Source organism: Sesamum indicum, linkage group LG1, assembly GCF_000512975.1.
Source record: "Sesamum indicum cultivar Zhongzhi No. 13 linkage group LG1, S_indicum_v1.0, whole genome shotgun sequence".
Taxonomy (NCBI): Eukaryota; Viridiplantae; Streptophyta; class Magnoliopsida; order Lamiales; family Pedaliaceae; genus Sesamum; species Sesamum indicum.
Genome location: NC_026145.1, coordinates 14,083,190 through 14,096,358, shown reverse-complemented (window position 1 = coordinate 14,096,358; position 13,169 = coordinate 14,083,190). Strand labels below are relative to the sequence as shown.

The following is a 13,169-nucleotide window of genomic DNA, read 5'->3' as shown; positions in this document are numbered from 1 at the left end:
ATTTTTTGAGTGTTCATTTTCAATGAAGGAATAAGGTATGGATGTTTGGTGTATGAGTCAACTTTTAAGGAGGGGCTCATGTAGCTATAAAGCAATTGGAAGTTAATCAAGAATTCGATTTCTAACACTCTTTTCAGTCATGTAAGTTAACAAATTTATAAAGCTAAATGTAATCAGTCCTAGGATGGAATTCCGATTCCTTAGTTTATGTGGTTAAAGTTCTAATTTACCACCTCACCAAAATCCTGAATCTAACACATGCCTACAATTTGTGAAAAATTACCCTTCCGATGTCAGCAAAAGTAACCCATTCAACAATATTTAACTTCCAAAAAACTGGCACTAAAATGTGTCCTAGGCGAAAATATAACAAGTACCTTGTTGTCCTGGGACATCATGATGAAAACTATTACTGAATTCCTTCCTATCTGGGATTTAACTTGGAACAGCATGCAAAAGAACCTTTGATAAGACCAACTTGTTTGTACCCAAATACGGGTATTACTTCTTCAATAAGACCAACTTGTCAAGGCATAAAAAGTAATGAATTATTACCTCTCGGGAAGCACAATCCCAGACGACAGCTTCTCGGTTAGCATCTGCTGATGCAATCATGGAAACATCCGGCGAATAGCGAATGACAGTGATAGCTCCTCGATGTTTTTCAAGTACTGCTTCTTCTTTCAAAGTATCACCTGTGAGAGAATACACATGCAATTTCCCGTCCTCACCACCCACAATAGCTTCAGTTCCATTAGGTGAAACAGAACAAGCTGTCACAGTAAATCCTAGTTGAATAGTGGAAACAACTTTTGTACCACGAAGTAGAACAACACCAGTATCAATTGAAACCAATGCTAGATCAGGAGAAAGAAGGGCAAGACCCACGTCCTTTGGCTGATTGCCAACATCAATGCAATCTCCATCCCCACACTGGTCTCCACGTAGAGAAAATCTCCAAACCTTTGCCAGATAAAAGAGCACAACAAAGCATTAACAAGTGCAGTGACATATTTTTTTGTGGGAACATATATATATATATATATATATATATATATATGGCGCAGTTTGATTTACATAATATAGACTGGAATAAACATGTGACCTTCTCTTCAAGAAAGTCCATATGGAACCGTACTATTATTAGTAAAAATGCCAAAGTAACATAAAATAGCATATAATTTTATGAAACTGCACATGCACACAAAAGGTCTGGCATGTTTCAGCTGAAGGTGATTGCGAAAGAAAATATAAAAATGCTTTCTCAAACAACTAATAATTCTCCAACACCAGATATTTGGTTCTGATTTTGAATTGGCAAAATAATTCTTTTACCACCTGAAGAAGCAGAATAAGATGTTCGTTTCATACATAGACCAAAAGATAGGTCCTCTGAGATAGGCATATTCTGTAGACAAATGAGTTTTAGAATTGAATGAATTAAAAGGGGCTGATAAATGTAGAACAACTTCTAGGTCAAACAAAAGATGAAGTAAACATGAGATAAGCAGAGGATAAGGTAGACCATACTAACATAAGCAAAAAATATAAGGACAGATGTCCTTGGATTATTTTCTAACCTTATTGTCAAATCCTGATGACACAATTTCTTCTTCAACAGCTGCAAAACATTTAATTTGAGAAACCACCTTTCTTTCTAATTTTCCAGAGTATCCAACACCTTGAATCCACTTAAGAATCACGCCATCGTAACTGCTGGATAATATAAATTTCGGCTCACTTTTCAGCACTATGAGTGAGCTGACATTTTTAATGTGCCCAGAAAATTCAATTGGAGCTTTGTCAAGATCACTGGCAGAGTACAAATATATAGTGCCACCAAGAGAAACAGTGACAATATGATCATTCTGCCAGAGACAACCAACTAACATGTCATCTACTCCACCAGCACCAGGACAAGTTAGTGTTTTCTTCACCACTCCATTATTATCTTCAGATATTTCCCACAGTTTGGCAGACTTGTCAGCAGACACTGTTAGCACCTGAAATTAAGTTGAATGAATCTATTCTTTAATAGGAATTATTCAGCTGAACGTAGTTTTTCTATCATACAATGGAATTAACAGTATTGGAATAAGACTTAGCAATTATTTTACATGCATATTCATCATCTTGACTAATTTCTACAAATAGAACTGGAAATTATGACTAAAACCTTCCAATGCATATAGTGTATGATGTTCCGTAACATGCAATTCATGCATAATGCATGTGAAGTATCAAAGTCGGTACACCTAGGCACGCCATGCGCTTCTAATCAGAAGTTGGTTCTCACCAACCAGCTTATATCTTTTCCTACTTGAAATATGCTTTTAACTAAAAGGGCATGCATAGTTATTTAGACAGGAGAGGCCCTCCAATACTTTCCATATACCATCATCTCTTCCTCCTCCATTACCCATTCTGACACACACACAGAATATCCATGCATAAACAGATGCAGACGCGTAGGTAGTCCTTTTAATTACCGAAAAGATCTATATGATCACGCACACAGATGCACGCCCACTCATACAGATTACAAAGGTGATCAACTACTTATTTTAATTTGGCATAATTGGTATTGACTGGGTAAAGAGTAAGGAAAAAGAAAATAACAGCGGAATCAACTTTTTGATTGAAGAGGGATGAATGCAAATTGGGACATTTTCCAGAAATCTAGGCATTACTACAGTTAATCATAATTTTGTATTGCACTTAAGTGTGACAAAATCAATCGTACATAACTAGACAGCAGATATTTGTGTTTGACAGAAGGACTAAAATAACAAATCAGGCTCTCAGGCTCTCATTCATACCAGAAATCTATATATTACAATAAGATATTTGTATTGGACCTTAACATTTTTTATTTCCATTTCATATTGGCATTAGGATCTTGCATGCCAGCTAAAATTAACCTAAAATTACCAGATATGTCCAAAGTATCACAAGAACTATTGATGTTAAGAAAATGATATTCAGAAACAATGTGTGTAACAACTATCATATTAATCATTAACTACATAGGGAAGCACCACAGAAAGTTACTCACCTAAGAGGATTCATAGGTTCCATGGAGCTGTGAGTAGAAAGCTGTGCAATGTGTTCAGCAAATCAAATAATGGAAATAAACATGTTTTCCTTTTCCTATGTGTAGAATAAGTGGTAGCATTGTAATCATTGATTAAAGAGTTTCAGAAAACTAAACCACTTGTGTGATTAAATATGTCAGGGTTACCTGCATGCTATCAGGGCTCCAACTAACTGCATAAATGCTGCCCTTGTGGCCATCCTCAGAAGACAACTCTCCAATCTTGTCTCCAGTTTTGGCATCATATAATATACCCTTCTTGTCAGAGCTTACACTAATAAATCTATTCCCATCTGGAGAAAAGCGAACACAATTTACAAAATTTGTATGATCCCTGCATGCCAGAGTACCATGAAACATATTGAAAAGTGAAAACTTGAGGAAAAGAAAAAACTTCTGACATGACAATGGATATTGCTTAGCATGCATACATATATGTATTATATATGCATGTAATAGTTCCTCAGACAAAATTACTATATTATGGGTATGTGTCTAAGCTGCAGATAAGTACTATGAAATACCAATAGTTTTGTGGACAGGGATAAAATAATCCCGTTCTGTTCACTACTGATCAAATAGACCAATTACTAAAATAAAGGTCCAATAGTAAAAGATGCTAAGTATGAACCAATACTGCAGTAGAATTGAATTCACTTATCCTCTGTAAACTCGGTATAGTATGTAATTCAATTTGATGAAGTGGTTGACTTAAGATCATCATATTCATTCATACATTATTTTATAACAAGCAAAGATGACGCCCATTATATGCTTCTTTTTAGTTAGTTCTTCTTTTTAGGTTTCTAAAATCTTGGATTATAAATAGCTAGCTCTTTTTGACAGGAAGCAAAATTGGAGATATAAAATAGGTTAAAAGTAGGCTCACGACTTGTGTCAGAGTCGACTGGAAAGCAAACTGTGCCTCAGTAGCATAGAGCCATGAGGTGCATAATGGATACTTAGAGAAGGTTGGTTCAACAAGGTTTGCTGAACACACCAAACTGAAGACAGGTTTGGACTGCTGGAACATATTAAGACAACCAGAAAAAGTGATTTGAGTTCTCCAGAGGTCCTGAGTATTGAGGAATGGACATGCTGCTAGTAAAGTTCCTACTAGCAAAGCTGCACATTTCATAAATACTGATGGAATAAGGATGGGAAGGGAGCAAATTGGTTATGGTGGTGTAAGAAATTCACTGGTATGTCTCTCAACAACTCAGCCGGAGCAGGTCGTTGGAGTTTACCACTAAAACCCATTTGTTTGGTGGGAATCGAATCTAATACAGGGAATATAATTGTTAAAGTATATAATTAGAAAAATAAGTTAATGTCCTTACAAATATTTGGTATGCTATGTACAATAAAGGAATGAGAATCATGTTCAGATAAATTAACAAAAGTTTTCTCGTCATACATATATATCTAAGATATTATATATTATGTATTTTACATTGCATTTTACCCTTATACTAATGTATACAATATATTTAAAATCAAATAGAATATAGTGAATGCATAATATAAACTATAAACATATATTTATCTTATATTAAACATACCCACACAAACATATTATCAATTATAAATATAATAGATAAAACATTAAAAACAATAAAAACACAAATTATGATCAAAGAAATAAGAATAATAAGAAAAAGTCGGATTCCCAAGGAAAAAGAACAAAATTACCACCAAAATATTAGGATTTTACATTCCAGATTTTGGTTCAATATAATATTACCAACCTATAGGAATATTATTATTTTTCCAAATTTGAAGTAATGTTAGCAAAAAAACTAATATAATACTCTATAATTAAATTCGCTCAAAATATGCCATTCTCTGACAAAGAAATTGATCCTAAAAGGTTTGGCTATTATAAATGCCAGATATAGAAGTTTTCTCAACTCTTCATATCACGAGATGAATTTCAAACTTCACATCCATTACATATTTTGTGAAGATTGGGGAACTATAGACATTTGTCAGTATAGTATGCCAGTTGACAATTATATTTTTATATCCAACTCTTGGGAGATTCAAGAGGTAATGCTGGTTGTAGTAGAAGAGCTAAAAGCAACTCAAGAACTGGGTAGGCAACACATAAAGCTTAATACAGTCCATTCGGAGTAAATTCTATTCTTCAATGATTTTGTGTTTAGTTGGATAGAGAACACAATAGGTGTCAATACTGTAAAATAGCAAAGATGAGAAACCTGTGAGACAGCTTGAACTTAAAAGGAGGCCCTTCATAAAAGTTAACCAAAAAGTCCTCTCCACATGTTACAATTCGGAATGGTCTTGTTGGCTTAAATGCACAACTTAAAGCCCTTCTTGAATGCCCATCAAAATCTCCAACATTACTTCCTGAGTCCCACCTGCAAACAGAGTCAGATGGAGAATTATGTGCCTAGACGTTGTTGAAATACTAAACAAAGGAGCTCTCGTAAAATCTTTATGCCATATTTTAGTGTTACCACTGCATTATGCTCTTTTCCAATAATAAAGACTTGAACATAGGGTGTATGGCAAACCTAATCTTTTGACATACAAGATAATGGATTTGATTTCAGCGCGCACAACTATTTAATGCTGATTGCTCTAAATTTGACTGACAACAAGAAAGAGACAAACTGATTACATCTTTCTCGCTTTAATGTAGAAATAGGGATCTTCACTTAGTTACAAAGTACTCAAAATCATCAAGAAAAGAGCTCATATTACAATGGTAAAAGTACATTATTTAAAGCTGCTACATGATACCAAGGTTAGATTCAATATTACGAGGGTTATCCAAGATTGTGCATTCATGATTCAGAATTGGAAATTTGGAAGGAAAGCCAGGTGCAGATGCAAGAAAATTCAATTTTAGGATAACCAGAGTTTGACATGTTCCACCAGAAAAAAGATCCACGCATCTTAAAACTTTTTAGACCCGAAAAAAGATGAGTTTTCAACAAAGTAGATTTATTGCACATAAGGCACAAAGTGATGCATTCGATACAGATATCCCATTATTCATGGAAGAAACCATTTCGACTCACCCCAATGCTTTCTTGAAAGTATTGGCAACTTATTGGGTTAATCTATTATAGTTACACTTTGAACTTTGAAGTCACATTACCCAATGTAGTTATTCATAGCAAGTGCACTATATTGGAGCCAGAGACTTGAGCATAATTTCATTATGTTTGAAGGGCCATTAGAAGTGGAGATTCCAAAGCCAGGCACACATCAAGAGACTAAAGCATAACTTTGTTTGCTTTAAAGATCAGTCAGAGTGGAGATATGAAATCTCCTTCTTAACAAACATTAATGACATTATGAGTCATTAGTCCTCTTGAAAGCATCTTAGAAATTATTGACAAGGTTGGAGCTCTGAACAAAGCTTCTTTGTTCGAATTTCTTAAATCAATAACATCACACCTTGTGATACAGATATCATGCGAACTAAATGTAATTTTATATGATAAGTACCAGCCTAAAGGATGTTGACAAGAATCTCAATCAACCATATTATATATGATGTCAAACTGACTCAAAATTAGCTTACCTATTGGTCACAGAAATAGAGTTTCAATTTAAATCATTGTGAAAGTGCTGCATAAAGTAAACATCTTTCACTATTAGAAACTAAATCAGAGCTCCAGCATACCCATGCAGAACTATAAAGAAACCAAATATCCACCTGATTGACCTTATCCACCTTCATCTATATCTAGAAATTTCCAGCCATAACTCACATCATCAGCTACTCTAACACAAGTAAACATAATAAATTTTCGAGCTTGACAACAAACCATTTTCGAGAACACATAAAAGACTAAAATTTAACAGCTCTAGAACCAGTATCAGACCCAAACTTCAACGGACATATATATACCACCTCGGTATCTTTCAGTTTTCATCTTTCGTTAAAAAATTCGTGCACATTTAAATATAAAAATTCAATTTACGACGTCAAATCCTACATGCATGCACACATAAAATATACGTTTGGAACAGAGGCTCACATAAAGGCGCGAACTAAGGACTTTCCCTTGCCGTCACCCGAGGCAACAATGCGCTGCGAATCAGGAGACCACTGAATGTCGTCTATCCTACCCGACAGCACCCGGAACTCATTCTTTAGCACGAAGTCGTTGTGGGTTCCCCAGATCCGCACCGTACCTGACACGTCACCGGATGCGATCCACTCTCCATTAGGCGAGTACCGCGCCACCGTCGCAGGGTACCCGTGCTCTCCATAAACCTGCACGTCCAGCGGCCGATCCAGATACCTGATGATGACGGATCGCCCGTTGCAATACAGGATTGAATTCGATTTAGGGTCGCCGGATATTAGGATACCGCGGCCCCGCTCCGTGGATGGGGCGCACGCGTATGTCTCTGCTAGCTGCGGCATGTTTGGCTTCTTTTCAGGTAGGTTTGTAGATGGTTGCTTTGTCTGTGTGTGTGTTGTGGAAAGTGAGAGTGGCAGAGGATGAGAATTTATAGGATTCGCTGCCAGCTTCAGCTTCTTTCAAGTTTTAAGACTAAATTACAGCCAGCTCCACAAGTTTGATATAATTATAAATCAATTTTGTTGTTTGAAAATTTTATTAATATTAATAATTGTTCAATAATTAGTTTAATTTGTTATTTTTTGAAATGACCAAATATTATATAAATTATAAATTATAATTTTATCTATTTAAAAAAAATAATTTTTTTATAGATTAAATGGACAATTTTTTTATAATTTTGCATCGACATTATCCATTCTTTTATAATTTTTTTAAGAAGAAGAAAAAAAAAACACAATAAAAAGAAAATTAACTGTTTTAAGTCTCCATCCAAATATATAATTTCATCAAAACATTAAAAATATTGATAATTTTTCAAACGATGAAATATATTTATAATTATATATCAAATCTCAGGATAATTTATTGTAATTTACCCAAAGTTTTATAACATACGTAGTTAAATAACAATTTCAAAGTTAATTTTGTATTTTTGAAAGAAATAAAAAATATTATTAAAAAAATATAAGGAGATCATAAGAAGTTAAAAAATTAGCTGAAAGCTGGGAATAGTGACAAAAACTCGCACATATCAGTGTGACAGAGATGGTAAGAAGGATTAAAATACCTACAGTTTTGATTTCAAAACAGTAGAAACAGAAGCGGGTTAACATCAACCACGCCCAACTTGGTCTATTTACAGGGCATAAGACAAAAAGGAATCACAAAGCGCACTAAGCTAAAGTAACAAAGCACACTGACGCGTTTCTGCCGCATACTAAACAACAAATGAAGTTGATAACATGGAACTATCTTGCTTAAAACCGAGTGAACAAGAAAAGAATAATCATATACAACGTTGAAAGTGGCAGAAAATACTGATGAAGGCGCATCGCCACAATTGTTGATGAAGATTGACTATTGATTTCTGAAGAATCAACCGCAAGCGGCATGCCGTCACTGTTGAGACTGCAAAATGTGGGATCGGATGCTTCTTCTGTGTTCATCATGAGAGCCCTCAAAACAGCAGAAACGGTATGTATGTATGCAGATCGGTCCTTGTTGAGAAGCCAAGTTAGACCCATCAGCTCGCAGTCCTGGTTATGCATTCTGCTCGTCCTCTCTGTTTGGTTATTTCTTCCAGCTTTATCCCCATTGAGCTGCATTTTTTGGAATAAATCAAATGAATTAGTAATCATACCGACTGATAGGTGTATCATTGAAGATAAAGTTATTGGTTGCAGGACTGTATTTAGGAACATGTATTCCTTCTTATGATATCATCATATTATGTGTCACACAGTTAAAATTTAAAAAAGTTTAAAGAATAAGCAGCAGTAAAAGGAAACCAGGTGCAGATGTCGGTGGCACTATCTGTATTCAGTGTAATCGAATTGAATTTTCTATTGCAGATAGTATTGCATTTTGTAATGCATTTAACAAATACACACATGTAAAAATATTACGTCATCATAAGGGAAGATTTCGTACGCATGATATGTATATGTTAATTGCAATACAGTTTTGCAGTAGAAGCATCATGTCAGATGGGGTGGTTGCACAAAGTGCAATTTTTATGCTGAAGGAACACATCGCGTACGACAGAATATATTCACCATTAATAAACACATGAATGAATGTTTAAATGCAAGTCATTATATCAAATTCAAAAGAGAATGAGAGTCATGGAGAAACAAGTCCGAGTCTCGCCACTGCTTAAAAGGCCGTCCCTTTGTGATGCAAATTATAGTCTTCAACTCTATTTTGAGTTTGTTTTCCTTTTCTTGAATGTCTTTTGCTAGCTAGATTTTTGAGTTTCTATAATTAATTTATTTTTCGGTGACTAGTGCTATAACTAACTTGATGTTTTGGTTGTTTCGCGGACCATCGTAAAATTTTGCTTGGTATTACAATTACAGATGTCTTCTTGGGATTCTAGACCTAAACTTCTTCATTTATTCACGCACTAAAGTATTTGCGACAATTATGGGAAACTTTTTTCTGCGTCGACTTGCCATCTTAACTTTACAAAATTTGCAAGCTATAACTGTTTTATTATAAACTTAACTATTTTATTATAAAGTATATCATTATCCCAATAAACAACAAAACAAATATGATATAATATGAGTTTAATTAAATTAGTCGGAATTGAATACTGCAAATGCTTATTAATCATTGTTTGACGTTTTTGCAGTTAATTTTAATAAAGTTCCTTAATACCTCCAAATCGAAGTCATAAAACAAGATTTAGATATCAAGAAAACACGAGTATGGTGTCAAAGTACGCACAAAAGAAATGATTGCAGGAAGCAGAAAAAGCCAAAAGCGCCTGCTTTTCGGAAAATGACCAGCATGTGACTCCACGGTGCAAAAGTTAACAAACCCACAATCATGCTTTCCCAAATTTCCACATAATTCATCAGTGCGTGTTGTGTGTGTGTGAAGGTATGGGAAAATGAAGTGTTAGCTTACCAAATGAAGGCTGTTGAGGCACTTGGAACATCCGCCGAGCCCACCACCACCTCCTCCCCCGTTGAAGCAATCTCTTTCCAACTTCTTCACAGCCTCCCCGCCCACCAATTTCCCGCGGGAGTTAACCCAGAATGCCTCCGGGCAGCTGAAGGGGTGCAATCTGATCCCGCAGTAACAGTAAACGACGTCGCACGTCTCGTTCGGCCTCCCCAGTTGTATGCCTCTGTTGCCCAGCGCCTTCTCCAGAGTGTCCACGCAGGTCTCGGAGTCATCGGGCAGCACGGGCATGTCGTACGGCGTCGTCTGAGGGGGCGCCTTGGTTGTTGCGCGTAGTCCGGTTTTTGAGTAGGCGGAGTACAGCCAAGCGGCCAAGACAGGACAGCAGCGGCTGCGGTGGAGCTGATCTGCGTAGGAACTCGGGTCGGGTTTGTGGTGGGATTTGGAGCCACACGCCGATTTGACGCCGTGGAAGAGGTCTTCTGAGAGGTCGAGGGGGCAACCAGAGAGCTCGGATTGCTCGGGGAAGGCAGGGATTGTGGCGGGTGGGGAGGGCGGGGGGTGATGGAGGGTCTGGGTCTGGGTCTGGACGGTGGCTGGGTCCGGGTCAGGTAAAATGGGCAGGGCTGCTGGTAGGTAGAAGAAGGTGGTAAAGAGGTAAATGAACAAGAATGTGATGGATTTGAACATGGCTTTGAGAATGTGGTGAGAGGGGTGTGTTGTGTGTATGGAGAGAAATGAAGGGGGCTGTAGTGTGTGCAGTGTGTGTGGTTGGACTGATTTTAGTAAAGGCGGTATTGCGGAGAATGAACTGAAATGATATAAGGCTAATGTGGGGGATGGCTGTCTGATAAAGTTTGGTTGTTTGTTTGCTTGCTTCTGGATCGAATTTTTTATTTATTTCAAATATATATATTCATATTTTTTTAATTTATCACTTGTTTATATAAATTACTATTATTTTTTATATAATTAAAAAATATAAATAATTTGTAAATGATGGTGACTTTATTGGGAGTGTATGTGTAATCTTTTAAAAAATCGAGCTAATTTGTATAAATAATGCTGACTTTTCTGATAAATGTATGTATAAGTATCCAAAAAACTAAAATAGCTTGTGTAAAACAGACTATATATAGATCTGGAGCATAAATATAATTATCCATATGTACGCATTATATATAAAAAATTATGTTATTTATTTTTATTTAAGAAGATATTTTATATGACGCATATATAAACATAATTTCAAATAAACAAATAAAAACTCGGTTAGTGTGAGGGTAGATTCATATTGATTGAATTTTCTGTTTTAAATTATATTATATCATTTATCTTAATTAATATATATTATGTGTATAAAATACTTTTTAAAATAAAATAAATAATATAACTCTTTTATACACATAATATTTATATATACAAATTGAAATAAAAAATTCAATGCAAAATCCATAATATGGAAATTTGCAAAATGGTGTCATGAAATAATGATTCTTGAATGAATTGGACCGTTTTACATGGTACATTTTTTTGCAATAATGATAACACTTCTACAAGAGTGCATCATTTCATTTGCCCCATCACTTCCAATTTTAGACATCTCATTTTGACTTATAGGGTATTTGTGATAGAATAGATTGTATAAAATATTATAAGGTTGAATTTAGTGAAAGTTAGGAGTCTTTAAAAATAAAAAAATATAATAAAAATAAATTTTATTAATAAATTACAAAAATTATAGATTTTTTACTTTAATAAACTTAATTTAAACAGTTTAAAAATATAAATTTATTCTTATTTTTTACAAAAAGTTTGATGACCACTTTAATTGAATTATTACAGATAATTATTTTTCGTCTGTCTAAATTTATTTGAGTTTATGATATTCGATTATTTATAATCTGACAGTTATCGAAAAATAATAAATAATTGATTGATGTTTTGTATTGTAATTTATTATCTCTGATCCGATGGTTATGGAAAGATGTATTATTAATTAATATTTTGATATAATTATTAATTATTTGAAAGAAATATAATAGAGCATGAGTTTCTAATGATATCTTCCTTTTATGGATAAGTATGGTCCGTATGTTCATTTGCATGCCAATGCCATATCTGGACAGGAAAGACTAATAGACTCCCAGAGTCTGGTGTTTGGTTGGGCATTTCTTGTGAATATTGAATTATAAATTTCAAGAAATTCTTTCTATCACTTTTTATCATGCAAAAAAGTATCGCAACATAAAATATCGCATCTTCTCGTATAAAAAGGAACAATCATAAAAATATCAAATTCCAAATATATATATATATATATATAATTTTGGGTAAATGTAAATTTCATTAATAAAAAGGTACATGTGTACAGTACAACAGTCAAGTATCAGTTTCTCCCATCACAAACCATGGGATACGCCATAGTTTATATAATACAGAAGTACTAACAGAGTGATAAATTAGCACTAATGATTAATATATTTTTTTTTTATATAGGTAGTGTTGTAGACGATGAGTTTGAGCGCTTATAAATTCTAAAATTAAACACATCATTTTTAGGATATAATCGTTAAACTGATATACAAAGTCAGAACAAATAATATTTCATGCAATAGGATACCGACCAAGTTGTAAGGAAGGCATCATTTGCAGGAGTAATAATATATGGTGGCTTTGATAAGGACTTGACACTGAACTGGTGCTTAGTTATATAACTGCTAATAATGAGTATGCTCTTCACTATAATCTCTTTCTGGTTGAGTTGGGTAATAATTAATGGTTGTACATATGATGTGTTTGTAATAGTTTTATTCAAATTTGTATTATTATTTCTTTGTTCAAAAGGAAGTTAAACAATTTGAGGTCATGAGTTCGACTACCACCACGTGTCAAAATATTTGACTCACTTTATATAAGTTTTAATTATTGTAATATTTTTCATAGCGTTTAGTTATATATTGATGTATTTTTAAAAATATTTATCATTTCAGAAGAGTATTTCATATCAATTATAGTTATTATATTTTTATGTCGCATTGTTCAAATACTTAATTTAAAAAAAATCATGTCAATCAAAATTATTTCGTTTTATT

The 13,169-nt window shown here is 34.3% G+C and overlaps 2 protein-coding genes across 2 annotated transcripts in view; both read right to left on the bottom strand.

Annotated features, from left to right (window-relative positions):
- LOC105166683 (actin-interacting protein 1-2) overlaps positions 1–7,621 on the bottom strand; it is a 9,644-nt gene extending 2,023 nt beyond the window's left edge. Inside the window, exons 1-5 of the mRNA XM_011086130.2 lie at positions 7,111–7,621; positions 5,314–5,475; positions 3,242–3,428; positions 1,581–2,003; positions 556–963 (exon numbers count right to left, since the gene is read on the bottom strand). Coding sequence (XP_011084432.1) covers positions 556–963; positions 1,581–2,003; positions 3,242–3,428; positions 5,314–5,475; positions 7,111–7,502 — 1,572 coding nt within the window. The 5' untranslated portion in view covers positions 7,503–7,621. The remainder of the gene's footprint in view (positions 1–555; positions 964–1,580; positions 2,004–3,241; positions 3,429–5,313; positions 5,476–7,110) is intronic.
- Positions 8,201–10,939, bottom strand: LOC105166674 (uncharacterized GPI-anchored protein At4g28100). The gene is made up of 2 exons (XM_011086118.2): positions 10,078–10,939; positions 8,201–8,762 (listed from the first exon to the last, which is right to left on the bottom strand). The coding sequence occupies exons 1-2, from the start codon at positions 10,762–10,764 to the stop codon at positions 8,421–8,423; spliced, it is 1,029 nt and encodes a 342-aa protein (XP_011084420.1). The 5' UTR covers positions 10,765–10,939; the 3' UTR covers positions 8,201–8,420.

What these genes read in the sequence shown, in the direction of transcription:
- LOC105166674 (XM_011086118.2), bottom strand. Translation starts at nt 10,764, where the DNA reads ATGTTCAAATCCATCACATTCTTGTTCATTTACCTCTTTACCACCTTC. An exon ending in GCCTCAACAGCCTTCATTTG is followed by an intron (nt 8,763 to 10,077) that starts GTAAGCTAACAC and finishes CAAAAAATGCAG; the next exon opens with CTCAATGGGGATAAAGCTGG.